The 20,760-nt window shown below is 45.2% G+C and overlaps 1 protein-coding gene across 19 annotated transcripts in view; it reads left to right on the top strand.

Moving 5' to 3' along the window:
- FGFR2 (fibroblast growth factor receptor 2) overlaps positions 1-20,312 on the top strand; it is a 106,108-nt gene extending 85,796 nt beyond the window's left edge. For 8 of the 19 annotated variants that reach the window (XM_040254898.1, XM_040254896.1, XM_040254895.1 and 5 more), the window contains 7 exons: positions 920-1,030; positions 2,381-2,571; positions 10,802-10,924; positions 11,486-11,556; positions 12,841-12,978; positions 14,648-14,753; positions 17,712-20,312. In XM_040254898.1, the coding sequence (XP_040110832.1) occupies positions 920-1,030; positions 2,381-2,571; positions 10,802-10,924; positions 11,486-11,556; positions 12,841-12,978; positions 14,648-14,753; positions 17,712-17,876 (905 nt within the window). In that variant the 3' untranslated portion in view covers positions 17,877-20,312. Of the gene's footprint in view, positions 1-919; positions 1,031-2,380; positions 2,572-10,801; positions 10,925-11,485; positions 11,557-12,840; positions 12,979-14,647; positions 14,754-17,619 lie in introns of all 19 variants that reach the window. The other 11 variants (XM_040254899.1, XM_040254890.1, XM_040254888.1 and 8 more) reach the window with 3 other exon arrangements.
- Positions 20,313-20,760: the final 448 nt, after the last annotated feature.

Here is a 20,760-nt window from a genome sequence, read left to right as displayed (position 1 = left end):
CCGTGTGTCACTGGAGTGGAGCCTCTCCCTCTGAGGGGCAGGTGTGCACTCTTCCGTGGGCTTTCGTGTGGATTTTACACTCCAGGCACTTGTGTTGCTCTTCCTTTTGTGAAGCCAAAGAGCTTTATGCAGCATGGCTTCCATCCATGGCCTAAGCTCAGATTTTCCCTTATTGAATTAGTTCAATTCAGGTACCTGAGGAAGAATCTTGCCACTTTCTGGAAGCTTAACTATGAGCCAGGATATGCAGGACCTAAGCTGTTCTTGTTTGAAATTATGGAGCAGAGAGGTTTTTAAAACTTTAATTATCTTAGTATGGGAATCCCAGCCCCCTGGGAAGCCCATGGCAGGCGAGATCCTTCAGCCCCTCGAGATGCAGGAGCGGGTGCACACTTTTGTCCTGGTATGGGGACTTTCATCCTTGCCTGAATCCATCTGTGAGTGCCCTGTGGGCTTTGAGGGCTCAGCTTAGCAGCCTGTGATCCAGAGAAAGTCTGAAGTATATGAAATGCCCCCATCTTCCTCCCGTTCCTCCTTCTCCACAGAAGTCCTCACAGTTGCTTTCAGGCCCCATTGAAATTTTATGTGGTTTTCTGAGATACCTACGATCTGCCAGAGGATGGAATTATTTCATGGTAGGGAAGAATGCCCCCCTGTCTGTGAGGTTTGCTGGGAAAGAACTGGCCTTAGCACCCAAGGTGTATGTAATGTTGTCCTGACTTTTGACACTTTTGACCCCAAATTAGCTATTTGACATGGAGGAGGGCAGTTCTCTGGGCATTTCCTGCTTCATGAGTAAGATGAGAGAGATGATTTGGAAAGTCTTTTCTGGTTCAGAAATTCAATTTCATTCTGTTTCAACCAAATGTTCATCAACCAACAGTAGCAAAACTGATCTGTAATTTACCTAATGTTCCAGATGATGCCACTGAGAAAGACCTTTCTGATCTGGTGTCCGAGATGGAGATGATGAAGATGATTGGGAAACACAAAAATATCATAAATCTCCTTGGAGCCTGTACTCAGGATGGTGAGTAGGAGGAAAAAAATGCATTCATTCATATAACCCAGGGTTCAGCATCAGCGTCATTTTAGAAGCTTATGGATGTTCAGATCTTGCTCCTAGAGCCTCCTAAGCACGTGTTTAAAGTTCTTTTTAAAACCCACCTCAGGAAGGTGTTCCTGATGACCATGCCTGGGGTCTAGGAGGAAAGGTGGATGTTGGGCGACCCTGGATGGGAAGGCCTATAGGGTTTTTTGGACATAACCTAGAGGGTGTTTGGAAAAGGCCATCTCATTATGTTTTTGTTTAGTGAGTGCTAAGAGTGAGTTCCCAACGTAAGATCGTGTATTTTGGTTGACAAGTTCTTCCCTTGAAATGGGATTGAGGAACCATGTCTTGCTATGGATGAGTCCCTGGGAGTGGCCTTAAAGAGGGGAGATGGACAGGAAGGACATGTTATCTTCTTCTGGGGAGTGAGAACCCTGGCTTCTCTCATAGATGATCTGTCACTTTGGGAACCAGTTTGATGATAATTAATGAACTTGGAATGCCTGTTTTTTGCCTTGGCAATTTCCCTTTGAGGTCTCTATCAGGAGTCAGGAGACTGTAAACGGTTATTGTAAGTATTTTTGGCTTGGTGACAGCCACCCACCTCTACTGCTGGAGTAAGAAAGCTGCCACAAACAATACAGAAATGAACTGGCCTCGCTGTGTGACAGTAACATTTACACACGAAAACAGGCTGGTCTCTGCCATAGGGACAGTATTGCACGTGTGTATAAGGAGACATGCACTAGCTTGCAATGTTCATTGCACGATGTTTGCAATGGCCCAAGCCTGAACACAACCCATCAGGGGATGGATAAATACAGCATGGTATATTTATATGATAGAATCTATGTAAGTGTTAAACGGAATGATCTGGATCTATTTTTTATCAGCCTGACTGGCTTCCAGAAAGATCATGTGTTGGGGGAAACTGTTGCAAAGCAGTGTCTTTATTACTCATTGATGTTGCTAAAAATAATACATCATTTATTGATACACATGTGTTTGTACAATTGTTAAAATTAAATGAGAGCAGCAAATTTATGGTAGCAGTTGCTTTCCAAGAGGGGGCATGACAAGAAAGGGGCACTCATGAAGCATTTCTGTTTTATTAAAGACTGTTGAGTCTACCTTGACCGGGTGTTTGTTGTCATTTGGGGGAAGATTAGTAGGCAGGTGTTCTATTTTTGTGTGTGCCGTTCTGTATGTTTAAATTAAAAAAAATAATAATAAAGCACTGAGTTGTAATAACTGCGAACTCCTTGGCAGAGCTGCCCCAGGGCAGCTCTGGGGTTCGCTGCCTCTCCAGCTCGTGTTTTCCATCCACAGGGCCGCTCTATGTCATCGTCGAGTACGCCTCAAAAGGCAACCTTCGGGAGTACCTCCGCGCCCGGAGGCCACCCGGGATGGAGTATTCCTATGACATCAACCGTGTTCCCGAGGAGCAGATGGCATTCAAAGACCTGGTGTCGTGCACCTACCAGCTGGCCCGGGGCATGGAGTACTTGGCTTCCCAGAAAGTGAGTCCTTCCCCTTCTCCTCAGTTGGATGGATTCCAGTGAAAAATGTCTGAAGAAAACAGGCCATTTGGACGTGCTTGTTTGCCGTATCAAGCCCTGGCCTGCCTTGTACAACCTGGAAAATATGTCTTGCATTATTCCTACTGGGGTTTGATGAACTCTTTAACAGCCAGAGTTGCGTCATAGACCTGTAGCAGTGCCACAGAGTTGAGCAGAGGAGATGTCTCTTCTCAGAGATGGGCTGGCCAGCACCCTTTGGGGAACCAACTTTCCAGGTGGACGGCAGCGGGGTTAGGGGGCGCTGCCTTCGATGCCGATGATCTTTCTTTTGTGGTTCTTGAGTCTCTGGATGTGGACTTTGGGTGTCTTCTCTGTGGTTTTGAGTTTGAAATGATGTTAAAGATTCTAGGAATGGAGATCAAATGATGGGGTGTTTTGGTAACGTCGAGTGCCAGGTATTCTCTGGATTTATTTTGTCTCATTTCGCGAGGTGACCCTCTGCGGTTAAAAGTTGGCCAGGTCCCCTGAGGTGAATCACTTGCATTCCAAGCATGCCACATGCAGCCGGAACTTGAAACATCTGAGTTATTCTGAAAGCAGTTAGGTGCCCAGATGTCCCCTGGGGCATTTTGGATTGGCCCCAGGTGCCCTTCCCTGGCCCATACTTTGGGGACGGTCCATAGCTTCTTCCTTGGGCAGAGGTGGGTCAGTTCTTATCTGCTCTGGAGTGTCATGAAACATCAGTATTTGCTCGCATCCCCAAAGAAGTAAGAGCCTCTGGTGGGCGTGGACCCTCTGTCCCCCTGCGGGATCTTGGCCATGGCGGTCATTGATGGGGCAGGGTGGCCACTGTCAGGCCACACCACGTGGCGATTCAGGAAGGGCCCGCTGTACCTCGGCCCCTGCTGTCTGTAGCCAGGAGGAAACACAGCCAGAGTTACCACGTGTTCTGGGTGTTCTTTTCTTAGCAAAAGAGTCCAGAGTTGAAGATTTGTCAGAAAAAAAATTTTTTTCTGTAAATCTCCCAATGTATAGATTTTAGGAAACCAAGACAGAGTGGAGTTGTGTGTGTGTGTACGTGTGCAGCAGACTTTGCCAGCTGACGAGTCAGACAATCAGATGCAGAATGTGGGACATTTGACAAGACATTGCTTCAAAATGTCAGAGTCACAAAAGATTGAAAAAAAAAATCCTCCAGAGAGTGTTCCAGATGAAAAGAGGCTTAAGAGTCATGACAACTAAATGTACATGTGTGATCCTGGACTAGGTCCCTCTTCTGGGTGGGAGGTAGGGGGACAGCTTTTGTAAAAACTGTTTATGAACACTAAAAATATGTGTATGGACTGTATATTAGATAATATGGCTGTTTCACTGTTAAATTTGGGGGCAGTGATAAAGGTCTTGTGTTGGTAGGAGATACCTGCTAATGAAGTCTGCAACTCATTTTTAAATGGTTTAGCCACAAAAAGTGCGTGCGTGTGTGTGTGTGTGTGTGTGTGTGTGTGTGAATGTGTGTGGGGAGCCTGGGTATAGAGAGAAAAAGAGAGCAAGGAAGCATAAAAATTGAGCCTGGCAAACATGGATATCCATTGTTCTATTTTACCTTTTCTGTAACTTGGAACGATTGCTAAGTAAAACCCTGGGAAGACATCCTGCCTGCAGGCTGCCAGATCTGACCCTCTGATCTTTCTTGCTCTGTCCTCCTGCTATGGTGTGGAGGGGGGATGATTTTGGGGGCTCAGCAGGGAGTTGCTCTTGATAAAAGTGGTAGAAGGCTGGCCTGGTGCTTTTATTAATCCTTCAGCAAATATGCCTGAGTGTTCCTGATTCGGATCCCTGGTGTGCTGGGTCAGGCTCCCTGTGGGTGACCGGAATGGATGCCATCCTCAGCCTCTTGGAGCGGGCACTGTGGGGGACAGCAGGTGAAATCAACAGTCAGTTCAGTTCAGTTCAGTCGCTCAGTCGTGTCCGACTGTGACCCCATGATCCACAGTACGCCAGGCCTCCCTGTCCATCACTATGAGTTTACCCAAACTCATGTCCATCGAGTTGGTGATGCCATCCAGCCATCTCATCCTCTGTCATCCCCTTCTCCTCCTGCCCCCAGTCCCTCCCAGCATCAGGAACTTTTCCAGTGAGTCAACTCTTCGTATGAGGTAGCCAAAGTATTGGAGTTTCAGCTTTAGCATCAGTCCTTCTAATGAACACCCAGGACTGATCTCCTTTAGAATGGACTGGTTGGATCTCCCTGCAGTCCAAGGGACTCTCAAGAGTCTTCTCTAACACCACAGTTCAAAAGCATCAATTCTTCGGTGCTCAGCTTTCTTTACAGTCCAACTTTCACATCCATACATGACCGCTGGAAAAACCATAGCCTTGACTAGATGGACCTTCGTGGGCAAAGTAATGTCTCTGCTTTTGAATATGCTATCTAGGTTGGTCATAACTTTCCTTCTAAGGAGTAAGCGTCTTTTAATTTCATGGCTGCAGTCACCATCTGCAGTGATTTTGGAGCCCAAAAAAATAAAGTCTGACACTGTTTCCACTGTTTCCCCATCTATTTCCCATGAAGTGATGGGAGCAGATGCCATTTTCTGAATGTTGAGCTTTAAGCCAACTTTTTCACTCTCCTCTTTCACGTTCATCAAGAGGCTTTTTAGTTCCTCTTCACTTTCTGCCATAAGGGTGATGTCATCTGCATATCTGAGGTTATTAATATTTCTCCCGGCAATCTTAATTCCAGCTTGTGCTTCTTCCAGCCCAGCATTTCTCATGATGTACTCCGCACATAAGTTAAATAAGCAGGGTGACAATATACAGCCTTGATGTATTCCTTTTCCTGTTTGGAACCAGTCTGTTGTTCCATGTCCAGTTCTAACTGTTGCTTCTTGACCTGCATATAGGTTTCTCAAGAGGCAGGTCAGGTGGTCTGGTATTCCCATCTCTTTCAGAATTTTCCACAGTTTATTGTGATCCACACAGTCAAAGGCTTTGGCATAGTCAATAAAGCAGAAATCGATGTTTTTCTGGAACTCTCTTGCTTTTTCCATGATCCACCGGATGTTGGCAATTTGATCTCTGGTTCCTCTGCCTTTTCTAAAACCAAGAATAGCAAGGAGAGATAAGAAAGCCTTCCTCAGCGATCAATGCAAAGAAATAGAGGAAAGTAACAGAATGGGAAAGACTAGAGATCTCTTCAAGAAAATTAGGGATACCAAGGGAACATTTCATGCAAAGATGGGCTCCATAAAGGACAGAAATGGTCTGGACCTAACAGAAGCAGAAGATATTAAGAAGAGGTGGCAAGAATACACAGAATAACTGTACAAAAAAGATCTTCATGACCAAGATAATCACAATGGTGTGATCACTCACCTAGAGCCAGACATCCTGGAATGTGAAGGCAGGTGGGCCTTAGAAAGCATCACTATGAACAAAGCTAGTGGAGGTGATGGAATTCCAGTGGAGCTATTTCAAATCCTGAAAGATGATGCTGTGAAAGTGCTGCACTCAATATGCCAGCAAATTTGGAAAACTGTAGCAGTGGCCACAGGACTGGAAAAGGCCAGTTTTCATTCCAATCCCAAAGAAAGGCCATGCCAAAGAATGCTCAAACTACTGCACAGTTGTACTTATCTCACACGCTAGTAAAGTAATGCTCAAAATTCTCCAAGCCAGGCTTCAGCAATACGTGAACCGTGAACTTACAGATGTTCAAGCTGGTTTTAGAAATCAATAATAAACGAGGGCATAAAAATAAGCATGTTGAAAGGCTGAGAATTGTGCTGTGGAGGAAGCCCCTGGCGTGGGGGCAGGAATCAGGGGGGCGGGGGGCAATCGAGAGGTTTGGGGACCAAAGGTGATGGCTGAGCCCTCCTGCAGAGGGACAAGCTGTGTGGAGGAAGGCCCTGCTCATTCAGAAGCTGACAGCCCCAGTCAAGACTCGGCTCTTGGTGCTGGGGAAGCCTCGAAGGGGCTGCTGCTATTGCTGCTGCTAAGTCGCTTCAGTCGTGTCTGACTCTGTGCCACCCCATAGACAGCAGCCCACCAGGCTCCTCTGTCCCTGGGATTCTCCAGGCAAGAATGCTGGAGTAGGTTGCCATTTCCTTTTCCCCTCCAGGGGGCAGTGATTTGGATCAGGTTCGCAATATAAAGCCGGCTACTTGTGACTATGGTTTCGGCTAAGGTTAATTGGCTCCGACAGATACCAGAGAAGTAGATTGGTTTGGGATGTATTTTGCCATCAGGACAGTTAATGCATTGAGTAGATACGGGAGGGAGAGGAAGGGGGACCAGGGATGACTGCTGGATTTCCATCTTGAGAAACTGGACGGTGGTGTGATGGTGGTACAGCTTATCAGGATGGGGAAGATGGGAGGGGCAGGGGCGGTGGCAGGAATTGATTCCCGTGGGAAGCCCCAGGTGCATTTCCAGTATGTTCGAGGGTCATTCAAGGGCGGATGTCCGCCAGGAAGCTGAAGGCTGCAGCTCAGCTCTGGGGGGCTAGGCGAGACACTGGAGCCAGTGAAGGTATAGGTTCAGGGCACGGGAATGGATGCGTTCACCTTGGGCAGGGAGGCTGGGGAGAGGCAGAATCAGAAGCTTGGAGTCAAACCCTGAGAAACCTCTCAAATCCAGAGATTGACTTAAAGCACAGGAAAAGACGGAGGAGACACCCTCAGAGGAGGAGGAGGAAACCCAGAATGTGGTTCAGAGGTCCAGAGAGGAGTCTCGGGAAGGCAGGAGGAGGAGAAAGAAGATGATTGAGTCCCGCCCCACCACCCGTATCACACCCTGTCCCTGAGGACCACAGCCTTCCTGCTTTGCTGTGTGGTGTGGTGGAGAGAGAACTGAGGATCAGTTGAACTCTGCAAAATGGAGAAAAGAATACATTTTAGAATGACAAACTGAAAGTACTCTTATTAATAGTACTGTACTCATCATTATACTACTAATCACTACCACTTTTTGAGAGCTTAATGTCCACCAGGCCTGGGGCAAACATTTTACATACAGTATTGTCCGTAACCCCAGAATAACTCAGAAACAGGTGTGTTTATAATCCCTGTCCTATGGGTAAAGATGCTGGGGGCTGTTAGGAAACTCCAGGAAACTCTAAGGTGTGTGTGCGAGCCCAGGTGTGTGTGTCACTGTGCTCATTTCTGAGATGGGGACTCGTCAGTTCAGAGAATAAAGAGGCTGGTCCCACACCTGGCCTTTTGGTTTTCTACTCTGCTATCTTGCTCTCAGGTATTCCTGCCTCTCTGGACCAAGAAGAGGACCACTGGAGAGGCATTTGGGAGTTGAAATCAAGAACTCAGGAGGAGTGTGTAAAGAATTCTGTGTGTTTCTCAGGTGTATATGAAAAAGACCAAGAAGATGAGAAGAAATGCCCTGTGCTGGGGCTTCATTTGCCAACCCAGGGTGGAATAGGGGAGAGAGTCCTGTTTCCTAAGGCTTTGCAGTCGTGTTTCCAAAGCTCTTTGCCAAAGGCTGCCTATAATTAAGGACCTAGAACAGATTTGAGCAGGTTCTAGATGATCTTAAGGATGGTACCCTGAGTGGAACCTGCTTCTAAAACTGGAGGGCTTATTTCAGGTAGTGGAAAATGGAGAAGCAGAGGACAGGTCAGATCCTAGCTCTGCCACACAGATTCTGTCCCGGTGGATTGCAATGCGTTTGTTAGAGACCCGCCTGAGGAATTGTTGGCTGTGACATCTGGCTCACTGCTGATGGAGTAAAATTAGAAATTCAGCTCAGTGGACATTGACGGGATCAGGCTCTGTGCTGGGCATGTGAGATGAACCTGCAGTCCTGTGCTTAAGCTGGCGACATTGGAGATGGACAAGTTAAGAGACACTGTGATGTGTACAGTAATACAATGGGTGATATGGTATTTGAGCCTTATCCCAGTTATGCAAGCCTTTCTATTTTTAGTGCAAAGTACACTAATTTTTCCTTTTTATAAAATATTAAGGACAGTTAAACCTCCAAGGTGTTTAACTTGAACAGCTGTTTTTATTTTTGCTGGTTTTTTTTTTTTTTTTTAAGCTTAGCTTCCTCATCTTTAAAATGGCTATGATAACACCCATCTCATAAGTTTCCTTGGAAATTTAATGTGATCAGCTGTGCAGAGGCACCCAGCACACTGTCAGGGTCATAGAGGTATTCGTCTTCCTTCCCTTAGGGACCCGTTGACCTTCGTTTATTTAAAAAAAAAAAAAAAATGGAATACCAGATATTCCAAAGAGCTCTAGTTATATAAAATGGCCAGCTCTTTGCACTGGAGAACAACTCAGATTTCTGCAGATGATGGAAATTTGGCTTGACGTAGATTATTTTCTTTTTCTTGGGTATTGGTTCCAAGTCTCTTCTTGTTCAGCCCAGAGGGTGGGCTTTGGTGTTTCCCAGCCCCCTGGGACGCAGGAGGCTAGTGATGGATTCTGGCTTTCACAGTGAAAATGGAGGTCGCCATCATGGGGACTCGTAGTTGAGCCCTTATGTGTGGTCGGAGCCCTATGCACAGGGAGCCAGATTCTTCTGACTGCACGGCTTGCCAAACGCACAGAGTCTTGTCAGTGGGGAGCACACCACCGGGGAAGTTTGGCCCAAGACTTGGAAGTTCCATTTGAAGAGGCCTCCAAAACCAGGAACCCGGCTCCCGCCCCGACCGGATCCCCGGGCGGCTTCTGGGAGCTCTCACATTTCCTGCTTCCATTCTGGCCGGGCACAGGCAGCGTTTGAGCTCCTCTTGCTTTCCCTTCAATGACCTTAGCCCATCCGGGGGGCCGCAGATGCAGATAAAAACAAGGAATAGTTGGAGGGTGGGCAGAAAAAAGTTATTCCTAATTCATTCTTCAGGGAGAGTTTGGCTTGCTCCTTTTTTTAAATGGCCTGTTTCTTGTAGTATCTATCTAAAATCAGCCCCATCTCACCCATATCAGAGGGCTTGCTAGGAGTCTCTCCTTCATATAATAGTTTGCCTTTGCCCAGAACCTGTGTAAAAGGCTTTGTTAGGGATGTTTGTTTACTTCTGTCTACCTCACATTTCCAAAAATAGGAGATGATGATTTGGGACCCCAATTACTATGTATCCTGATGAAATTTTGGTGTATTAAAGTACAACTAAAACGCTTTCAACAGCTTACAGAAGCATATCATTTGCAGAAAGGAAATATAGACGTTCTAAGGAATAGAGCTTTCTGAGACTGAAAAGATCGCATCAGAACCATGAATCGGCTGCCCTGTAGTAAGCATCTCAGCTCCTGGCCCCTGTGTATGTGACAGACATTGGTTGGGTCCTATGTGGGGGCCAGGTGTTAGGTGAGAACCGGACAGAGAATTTGGATAGACAGGCAGTGATTTTGATATAAGCCCGGAACAGATGTGACCAGCTCCTTCAGAAACAAAATTTGAGGGAAACAAAAAAAGATGCAATAGGGCTAAGTCTGGAAGCACAGAGACGGTCATGCAGTCATTGTGGCCTCCTGTGGGGCATGGGGGGTGGGCAGTGATGAGACCCCAGACTAAGCAGGTGGCAGTGGGAACGGAGCTGGGTGGACAAATTGGAGAGGCATTTGGGAGTTGAAATCAAAAAGAACTTGGGAGGAGTGTGTAAAGTCTGGTGTGTATATCACAGGTGTGTATGAAAAAGACCAAGAAGATAAGAGTAGAGGTGCCAAAGGGATGTGGCAATGTCCTGTAGCCTGATAAAATGAGAATCTGGATCCCAGGAGAGAGGTCAGGATAGAGATAAGAATTTGAAGATCTTTCCTATGTAGCTAAGAATGGGAGCCATGAGGATGTATCGAAATATACAGAATTAATGAGGCAGGTCCTCTGTTTTGAGGGAGAGAGGAGTTAAGCCAAGGAATCTGAAGGGGTGGGGAGAGAGGAGGAGAGTGAGCCAAGAGAAGGGATGGGGTGGAACTCAGCAGGGGGACAGCCTCAAAAATGAGCAAGAAAACAGGGTCCTGAACTGCAGAGAGGGAAAAATTGCATTTGAGTCTTCACAATGTGAAGGATGCCAGTCAACTGAAGTTAAAAAGGTGTGTGGTTTCTTATCTGCCTTTGCTCTTTGAAATAGTTGGGGCCTTAGTCTTTAATCAGAAAAGAAACAGCAGTTTTTGACCTCAGTTGTATTTTCTGTCTACGTTATAAGACGTGCGTGTGTTACCTTTTTACCCTTGTAGCATTTTGAAACAAGTTTAAAAAATTTTTTTTATTTCAGTGCATTCATCGAGATTTAGCTGCCAGAAATGTTTTGGTAACAGAAAACAACGTGATGAAAATAGCTGACTTTGGACTGGCCAGAGATATCAACAATATAGACTATTACAAAAAGACCACAAATGTGAGTCTACGGTGATGATATGGTGGGAGAGGGTTGGAGGGGTGGCACGGAGCGTTCCAGGTGAAGGATAATGTTCAGAACTAATAGACCAATGCCTTTTTATTCCCGCTCATTTGCGTTACTCCTTACAAACTTCTCAATAAGCAAATTCAGGCTTAACTCTTACTAAGAGTTAAGACTCTCTTAGTAAATGTGAGCCAGTCTTGTATACTGAATAATCAGCCTCTAGGATCTTCATAAGGCTCCTCGTCCGGAAATTCCCTAGCAAAGATTGGAGCTTGTGAGTTTCTGGGTTAATTTTCACCTAGAAGTGGGCCAGGGTGTGTCAACGTGCTGGGGAAGATGTATGATCACGAGGAAACGACCCTTTATCAACATGTCCATATCTGTGCATCTCCCACACTGCGTAGTCCCTTTGGAGCGTATTTTTTTCACTAATGACTCTCCAGCAAAAACCATTAGAGTGTCAGCTCTTAAAATAAACAGGGCACAGCCCAGTGGGGGCTGCTAAAGTAAACCGGTTTTAGTATATTGGGTTTTTCATTTCTTCCACGCTTGCAGGGCCGACTTCCGGTCAAGTGGATGGCTCCCGAAGCCCTTTTCGACAGAGTGTACACCCATCAGAGTGATGTGTGAGTAACTCCCTTGTCGCTGCCTTCTCCCTGGGGTTGACTTGCAGAAATCTTGTCCATTGCTTGCCTTCCTTCCTTCTTTGGTGCCTGCTACATTTCACACATGCAGAGAAGGTGCAGGAGCCAGCCTTAGAAAGGACGGATTTTCTGCTAGGCTGGTAACCAATGCTCTGTTACTAATCTGCCTGGCTTCAAAGCACACGGGAGGTGGAACCGCTAACCTGCTCCTGCCAGAGCGGAAGCTCCCCCCTTGAACTTACTCACGGATGTGCAAGTACAAAGCTGCTATCTAATTTGCCAAGCTGTTGGCATGTTCTTCGCGCTCTTCAGCTTTTCCTTCTTGAGAGTGGTTTGTCGTATTTTCCCCATCCTAGGTTTGTCCTTACAGAGGGGAGGCTGGTTGGGATGAGATCCACTCAGGGGATCTCCGCAGAGCCTACTCCCTGTTTATCCTTTGAAAAATGTCCAACCTCGTCTTTGCAGCCTTGATAACATTACAGCAATAAAGTGAAAACTCTACAGTATTTCAATTATGATACACTTAAAAATACTATCAGGGCTAGGCTCCAAGCAGTATTTTAGAATTCTAGCTTTGGAAATCTGGTGGAAAGATGTTACCATTGTGAGAAACTGGGTGAGAGGTAGAGGATCGCACTGTTCTATTTTTGTAAGTTCCTGTGACTCTATAATTATTCTGAAAGTTTAAAAGTCAGTTGAGCTACTCTTACTTGTGTGGGCGGGAGGGTTTCTGGGGCAGGCATGGAGCCCGTGCCACGGCCACCGGTTCTCTTCAGCAGTCCTAGAAGGAGAGCCTTATGGTTTCCAGTTTTGCAGTGAGCTGCTTCTCTTGCTTTATGCAAAACTGAAGTCGGTTTCATTTCTGAAGCTCACCCTAATAGAATCAGTGAGGGTGTGTTTCCAGCTTAGAAGCTCATGTTGATAACACTGCATGAAGACGAGGAGTTTTATTTGAAAGTGGTGGAAGGAGGAAGAAAGAACCAAATCTCCATCCCTTGTGTCCCCTTTCCACCCTCCCCAAAGAGTGATGGTTTACCATCACTTATCTGTTGTCTGCTGATGGAAAATTCCATCAGAATATCTCCTCATCGTCATCTGGGGATGCTTTCTGGGGGCAGGAAGGGGCAGGTTGGATGAACTGCAGGAGGGCCCCGTCATTTGTCTTTGAATGTAAGAAGTGTGGGGGCGTTTGGTTTCTTAACTGGGTGTGTTTAGGCTTCTGTGATTCAGATGGGTTACTAATGCTGTTTTCTCCCCTCTTTGCAGCTGGTCCTTCGGGGTGTTAATGTGGGAGATCTTCACGTTAGGGGGCTCACCCTACCCAGGGATTCCCGTGGAGGAACTTTTTAAGCTGCTTAAGGAAGGACATAGGATGGACAAGCCAGCAAACTGCACCAACGAACTGTAAGGGCTCTTGTCTCTCCTGATGCCCCAGGGGACCCACCATGCCACTAATGCTTCTCCTGGCTGGTTCTGTTTCCTAAGGCCCCCAGGTTTCTAAATATGTCCTGAGAAAAAGAATTGCTGAGACTTCCTGGGCTCAATCCCAGAACTGAGATAGAGAGTTCCATGGACAGGCCTGACTGTCCAAAAGAAAGAGCATCCTTCTAGGGTGGTATGGAGTGAGCTTTACACCACTGAGGTGTTGGGTGCTTGGCCAAGGGCTCCCAGCCTTCCACAGTGAGCCCCGCAGTAATCTTCCTGGGCCGCTGTGCTATCCTCGCTGTTCTTCAGAGTGAGAGGAAGATACGTCAAGCCTTCCCTCATGCACAAGCCTGAGACCCATGGGGCTGCCTCCATTTCTTATGAGTGGTCTGTGGCCTCTGCACTGTGAGTAGAGAGTGGGTGCTTCTGCAGCCTCTTTGTGACCATTGCTATTATAGATGGATTTTGACCACAGCCCTCAGGGTGAATGAACTAGTGTCTGCTTACCTATATTTTACCCATATTTCAGTGCAGAGGATTAAAAATTTGTCCAGGTGCTAATATAGTCTGACTGTTAATCCTGATCTGACTATAAAACTGGTTTCGAGCAAAACCTACCCTGTACTTTAAGTGGAATTACTTGTGTTGGTGACAAGCGTCTTGTGCAGTAAAATCAGTGCTTTGAAAAGGAGTCTGTCCTCCCAGCTCCCAGTGTCAACTAAGAAGAGGGATTGTTCCAGAGACTGCGGTCTCTTGGGTATTGTTTCATGGGGATTTTATATCAGTAATCCCGTGAGTGCTTTTCGGAGCACAGTGGGCATCAGATGAATGGTCACATTTTATAGTATATTATATAAAGCCATTTATTGTGCTCCTTGTCATTCCTGGGGCTTTTTCTACTATAGAGGGTCTGTCGAAACCCATTGTCAAGATAAGGCCTGGGAGCCTAGGCCTGTCCAGGAGTTAATCAGGAAGTGAAGGCATAGCTCAGTGACAGATTAATTCATAAGAACCTTGCCTTAATGTTGTGCTTTTCAAACTTCAGTTTTTCAAAACTGAGGAACCTTTGTCCAGAGTGTCAGGCAGATAACAGTAGAGCAGCTTTGGTCCTGGCAGGGGTGTGTGGGGAGGGAAGACTGGATTCCCACCCGCCCCTACCTGGCTCTTCCCACAGTGTCCAGAAGTATGGAAATGTGATGCCCTGTTATAAGTCACTGCCACAGGGATACCGGAAGTCAACCAGGAAAACAGATAGAAGTGTCTTTTGGGGTTTTTGGCCATACCATATTGCTTGTGAGATCTTAGTTCCTTGGTTAGGGATTGAATCCCAATCCTTGGCGGTGGAAGCGCTCAGTCCTAACCACTGGACCACCAGGGAATTCCCAGAAGTGTCTTTTTTGATGGTGTAGATACTGTCCTAAGCATTTTGGATAAAGTGATGTTTTTGTAAATCAAAGTGCCTTTCAGAGGAACTGAGCAGTGCCTCTTTTGGCAGAGTGGGTCACCACCTGCCAGTTCAGTTGCTAGGGAAGTTCTGATACGTTTTCATAATTGAGGACATCTCTCTATACTGACTGTTAAGAGTGGCTTATAGCCACACCCCTAGTCCTCAGGGAAGTAACTCACCAAGGAAATCCATCTCTTCCAGGTATATGATGATGAGAGACTGCTGGCATGCAGTACCCTCACAGAGACCCACCTTCAAGCAGTTGGTAGAAGACTTGGATCGAATTCTCACACTCACAACCAACGAGGTAAGAGCCTCCTTCCAGAAGCCAAGGGTCCTTGCTGGGAAACCCCTGTACAGCTTTTGAAATGCAGCCTCCCCAGTGGGAGTCTGGGGTACAGTTTATCATTGTTCCAGGGCTTGGATAGAGTGAAACCATGTTCCTCCCAAACCCTGACTTTTCTTGGAACTTCATCTTGAGAGTTCCGAATCACAAAACCAGACACAAGGGCCCCACCTGAGGCTGCCCCTCACTGTGGCATGTGGGTGGTGGGTCCATGGTGTGTGTATGTAGGAAGATGGGGAAGGAGGAAAAAATGTCTAAAACCACAGCATTTGGATTTGAGAGGGAAGGAGCCGGGGTTTCTGTGCTGGTTGGATTCCTTGCCCTGCTCATTAGTGTGAGGGCTGCTGGTCATTACTCTGAGGGCTGCTGATGGTCCCTTACCAATGAACTTGCCGGGATGAAGTGAAGTTGTGCCATTCTAGCTTCTATATAACGCAGGACATAGACCTACAGGACCCTGTGTGGTCATAGTGTAAACATACACAGAGTCACTTCTTTAATGAGTGACTTACAGGATTTTTAAGTGAAAACTTTTGATAAAATATGTATTTTCTATAAAATAGTTATAACCTATAACTACAAAAGAAACCCTCTTCTGTCACTCACTGTCCACACTCAGCCATGTCAGTGGCTACTTCACCATGCAGAGAGAGTGATCTTTGGTTGTAGAAAGAAAGTGATGTGAGCAGGGAAGGTGATGAACCCATCAAAGGCAGAAAGAAACCCCACAATAGAGAGAAATAGTGAATGAATTAGAGATATTTAATGAGGATATAGAGCAGTGTTCCTCCAGACAGGGGGAGAAATCTCCCGCAATTGTCTTAATAACAACAGAAAAGGTTAAAACTGCCTAAACATTTTAGAAGGAAAAGAATACATTTATTTTAAAATAATGTATTTGATAGTTTCAGATTGATTTTTTTAAATAATTAAATGTTGTGATTTGAAACCTTAAGCCAGCAATATTATCTGTGTGTCTGACTGTGGCTGATAAAGGGAGAGATTGCATTTAAATGAATACAGCTGACCTTCAGAAGTTGAAAGGAAAGGAACAGTTCAAGGGGAGAAAAAAAAAAAAAACAACCAACTTTCTTCTCCTGCCAAAATTGTTGTTTCTAGTATAAGTTCCTTTAACCCTAGACTTGGAATCCACTGATATCCCTAGGTTTTTTTTTCCCCCCTATCAGATCTGAACATTTACGGCTTCAGTTAGAAACTGAAAAAGCACTAAAGTTCCGTTTTAATGATCCTGTGTCCATGCTCTATGCCATTTATTTACATATTTACATTTAAAGTGGGCCTGTTTTCACCCTGAAATTTACATCTAGCATCCTAAAATTAAAAAAAAAAAGCAGAATGCCATATAGTCTAACGGATATAAAAATCGAAGTTCTTTCCTTCTGAAAATCATTACCACATGCTGGAGAAAAATGGTTCCATTTAGGACAAAATTTCATTTTTTTATCATTGTAAGCAAAAAAGTTCTCTTTTGATGTGGTGGGCTTGTTTGTTTCCAGTCGTGTGGTTCTTGCTGATGCTGTTGGAGCTGACACATCCCCCATTCTTGGATGGGGACTCTTTTTCTTGCCAAACCTGGTGATGAATTATAGGGGTGGTTTGGGTTTTTTTTTTTTTTTCTGTCTGTTAAAATGTATAGTTGCCAACATTCTGTGGGCCCTTCTCTGATAACACCAAGGCTGGTTGTGCTGTGGTCTACACCTTTTTGTCCCCTTCTCAGCAAAACCATGTATACTCCTTGGCTTTTGGAGGTATGAGCAGAAGCACCCCAACATGCTAGCTTGGATGAGGTAGTGAGACCCAGTAGGGCCCCAGTTTAAAAATCTTTTCATAGTTTGCAAACCTTTTATGTCAAGGACCAGACAGTCAATATTTTCAGCTTCGTGGGCCTCTTTGTGGATCTCTGTAGCAACAGGCACGGACAATGTGTAAATGAATAAATAAACGTGTCTACGTTCAGATAAAACTGGATGAACCCTAAATTTTAGGACATTTTACATAGTTTAATACCATGAGATGTTACTCTTCTTTTGATTTTTTTTTTCCCCCCAACCATTTCATAAAGTTAAAAGCCATTCTTAGCTCACAGGCTGCACAAGAGCGGACAGAGGATTCTCACCCTGTTTTAAGTCGAAAGAAGTATTATCTGGGGGCCATTGGGTGGGTTTTCCGACAGCAGCACCACTAAGTGCTTCAGGGAGCAGAAGAGCCCTTTTTGAATTTCAAACCTGCAAAACTTTGAAATGTAACCTGCGTTTTCCTAAACTGTTCTTTTGCTGTCCATTATGGATGTAACACACATGAGTCTATCCAAGCCTTTTTTGAACCTGTTTACATTTTCAACTCAGAGAGCTTCTGAGAGTAATGAATTGCATCTGTGAAATTACCCGCTGAATGAAGACATATTCCCTTTAAATTATCCTAGAAGCTACAATAGTAAAATGTAACTCATGACATAAATATTCAGGGTCTCAGCGCTGGAAAAAGGTCCTGGACTTCCACAGCTTCTGGCATCTTCCCCATTTTGCTGGGCGTGGATTTGAACCATGTGGTCTATCACTGAGTCCTGGGGTCTGTGCCCATCGAGGTGACCACTCAGCTGGGCATTAGGGTTCCCCACTTGGCAATAGTTTGTAACTATTGAAGAGTAACCTAGAGGAGATAAAGTCAGGGTCCCAAGGTGGTTTTTGCGGGAGCTAGGCTGGGTGGGTCTCTCCCTGCTGGGGGTGCCCCCATCCTGTCTCGACTCCCATATCAATGTCCCAAGAGCCTGCATTTGAAATAAAAGTCTTCTCTTCGCTTTTTTCAGGAATACTTGGACCTCAGTCAGCCTCTCGAACCGTATTCACCTTGTTATCCTGACCCGAGATGAAATAAAACGTCTCTCTTCCCTTCTTTCAGGAATACTTGGACCTCAGTCAGCTTCTTGAACAGTATTCACCTAGTTACCCTGACACAAGGAGTTCTTGCTCTTCGGGAGATGATTCTGTTTTCTCTCCGGACCCCATGCCTTACGAACCCTGCCTTCCTCAGTATCCACATAGAAACGGCAGTGTTAAAACATGAATGGGCCTGTCCCCCTGTCCCCAAACAGGGTGGCGTCAGGAACTTAGCTGTACTGAGCAGGGGGGGCCTTGCCTCCAGGAGCCTGTTGTCTTGGCTTGTATATATGGATCAGAGGAGTAAATATTTGGAAAAGTGATCGGCACACGTGTAAAGAATTGATTATCCAGTTGGAGACTTGTGATCTTCACCAGGAGAACAAGAAGACTGTGGGGGCAATGGACTGCCGTGGGCCACCACATGCTTGTGACCCACTGTGGGTACTGGCTGTGGACCAGCCGGACTTGAGGCAAACACCTGTTCTGCCTGCCTTGTGAATTTTGTAATAATTGGAGAAAATATATGTCAGCGCACACTTATAGAGCACAATTGCAGTATATAGGTGCTGGATGTATGTAAATATATTCAAATTATGTATAAATATATATTATATATTTACAAGGAATTATTTTTTGTATTGATTTTAAATGGATGTCCCAGCACACCTAGAAAATTGGTCTCTCTCTCTTTTTTAAAAAAATATAGCTATTTGCTAAATGCTGTTTCTTACACAGAATTTCTTAATTTTCACCGAGCAGAGGTGGAAAAGTACTTTTGCTTTCAGGGAAAAATGATATGACATTAATTTATTAATGAATTGGTAATATACAAAACAATCTTTTTTTTTTTTTTTTTTGTAATTTAAGTGGCATTTCTATGCAGGCAGTGCACCAGACTAGTTAATCTCTTGCTTGAACGTAACTAGTTACCAGATCCTTTGAAAAGAGAAATATTTACAAAATATGACTAATTTGGGGGAAGTGAAGTTTTGGTTTATTTGTATTTCAACTCTGCTGTCAGATGACTGTTCTTTAACCACCTAACTGCCCGAATTAAAAGAGCCCATCGATGAGAAGGAGTGTTATTTTGGTGCAGCTTGGTTATTGGGCCCATAAACCTTTCACTGGGCTTCCCAAGACAAATGGTACCAGCGTTCCCTTAAAAAGATGCCTTAATCTGTTCCTCAAAGGAGGAACTCTCGTCGAGATGCTAAAAGAATGTTCTGTCCAGCCGCTGGCCTTCTGCCCTCCTCCCCGCCAAGTTGCGCATTGATCAGATTAGCCTGTATTCTCTTTGGCAAATCTTCATCACGGCTTCCAGATTCACTGGCAACAGAGAAGTCTCTTAGAATCTTCATGCCCCGTTGGAGAAAATGGAAACTTTGAGTTGTTCTGCTGATAGTTTGGGGGATCCTTCCATCTTTTTAAGGGATCGCTTCCACCTCCTCTGGCAGGACCTCACCGAAAGATCCCGCCCGATGCCAACGTCATGTTACTGCCATGGTGTCCGTTCTGTATGAACGTGTTGTGTTTTGCTTTCAAAACACCTTCTCGCTCTGCTCTGGCTGTGCGACATGAATGCGGATGACACTGATTTTTTAACGTGTTATGAAATTGGAGAAAGTATTTAATAAAACCTGTTAATTTTTATACTGACAATAAAAATGTTTCTACAGATATTAATGTTAACAAGACAAAATAAATGTCATGCGGCTTATTTTTTTAACCCTTGTGTCTTACCAAGTGGTTTCCCGTGCTCGGAGGCTCTGACTCAGTGCTGCGTGGTGTGATCGCCCGGAAGGAAGGCAGAGCTGGGGAGGTCTGTTGTTTGCTACAAACAGGTGACTTAGAGGGCTTGGCCAGGACCCAGCAGTACCTGGGACAGGTAGATCTGGTGGAAAGTCAGAAAAGGCTGTTCAAGTCCTGGCTTCATTGCTTCCTGGGACCCCAGAGTAGTCTGTGTTCCTTGCTGGGCCCTAGCTGCTCCCAGAGGAGCGAATGAAGGGCATGGGAGAGAGCTTTGTGGATGCGCAGCTGTTCTAAGGATGGGAGGCCATCAGAGGGGAGATATTTAGAAGCTCTGGATACTAGGCACCTTGAAACCTTTTAAGCTGCCGTCCTCATGATGTGTGGAAACAACACTTTGCTTCAAATTTTCAAAAAGACAACTTGAGCAGATTTTTAAAATAATTGTACTGTTTCCGTGCCACCAAGAATCTGCAGAGGGAAACGGCATTTTGCCTGTTAACAAATATGTGTCTGAGACTTTAAGGCTTCATTAGATCAGCTTGCCAGCCTTCACACCAGCAGAAGAAGACAAAAACAGTCTGGCATCTGAACGTCAGCCATGCTCTCAGAACCCTCTGGGGCTGTTGGTGGTGAAAAAGTGCCGTCCTTGGCCAGAACTCAACTTTTCAGTTCAGAATAAGATATTTCTCTTGAAAAACAAAGACAAAGGTGATGCCGTCCTTGGCATCTTTGTTCTGTTTGAGGCTATTAGTGAAGCGAGGGTCTCAGCAGCCAGTTGAAGAGCGACCTCAGCCCTCGTTCTGCACTTGCCAATCTCCTGTACTATTTATTATCAGGACGGGTATAATACCACCTAAAAGAATGGGATTTAGAAAAACAGGATAACATGGGAATTCCCTGGCAGACCAGTGGTTAGGACTCAGCGCTTTCACTCCTGTGACCTGGGTTCAATCCCTAATCGGGGAACTAGTCCACAAGTCACAGGGCACAGCCAAAAAAAGAAAAAGATAACATTGTAAATCAGCTAAAGTTCAATTAAAAAAATAATAAAAATAGGTGAAAGCAGCCTTTTTAAGGAAGTCACATGTATACAGAAAGACTTCTCTAGCCCTCTGGCCGTCTTCACCAGCGGGCTCTCCTTGGTTGGCCAGGCTTTAGGAAGGACTTGATGCTCCATCTTCATGCAATTTCATGATATATCTTCTATATTTTTGAGACTGTTTAGGGGCAGTTTATGGCTTTTACAATGTAAATTATATTGTTAATAGATGAAGTAAGTTGTTATCCTATACCAGCTGATAGCTATTTTAGTTTTAGAA

The sequence above is a fragment of the Oryx dammah genome, unplaced genomic scaffold (assembly GCF_014754425.2).
Source record: "Oryx dammah isolate SB20612 unplaced genomic scaffold, SCBI_Odam_1.1 HiC_scaffold_14, whole genome shotgun sequence".
In the NCBI taxonomy this organism is placed as follows: domain Eukaryota; kingdom Metazoa; phylum Chordata; class Mammalia; order Artiodactyla; family Bovidae; genus Oryx; species Oryx dammah.
The sequence above is the reverse complement of the archived record's forward strand: the minus strand, read 5'-3'. Positions and strand labels throughout refer to the sequence as shown.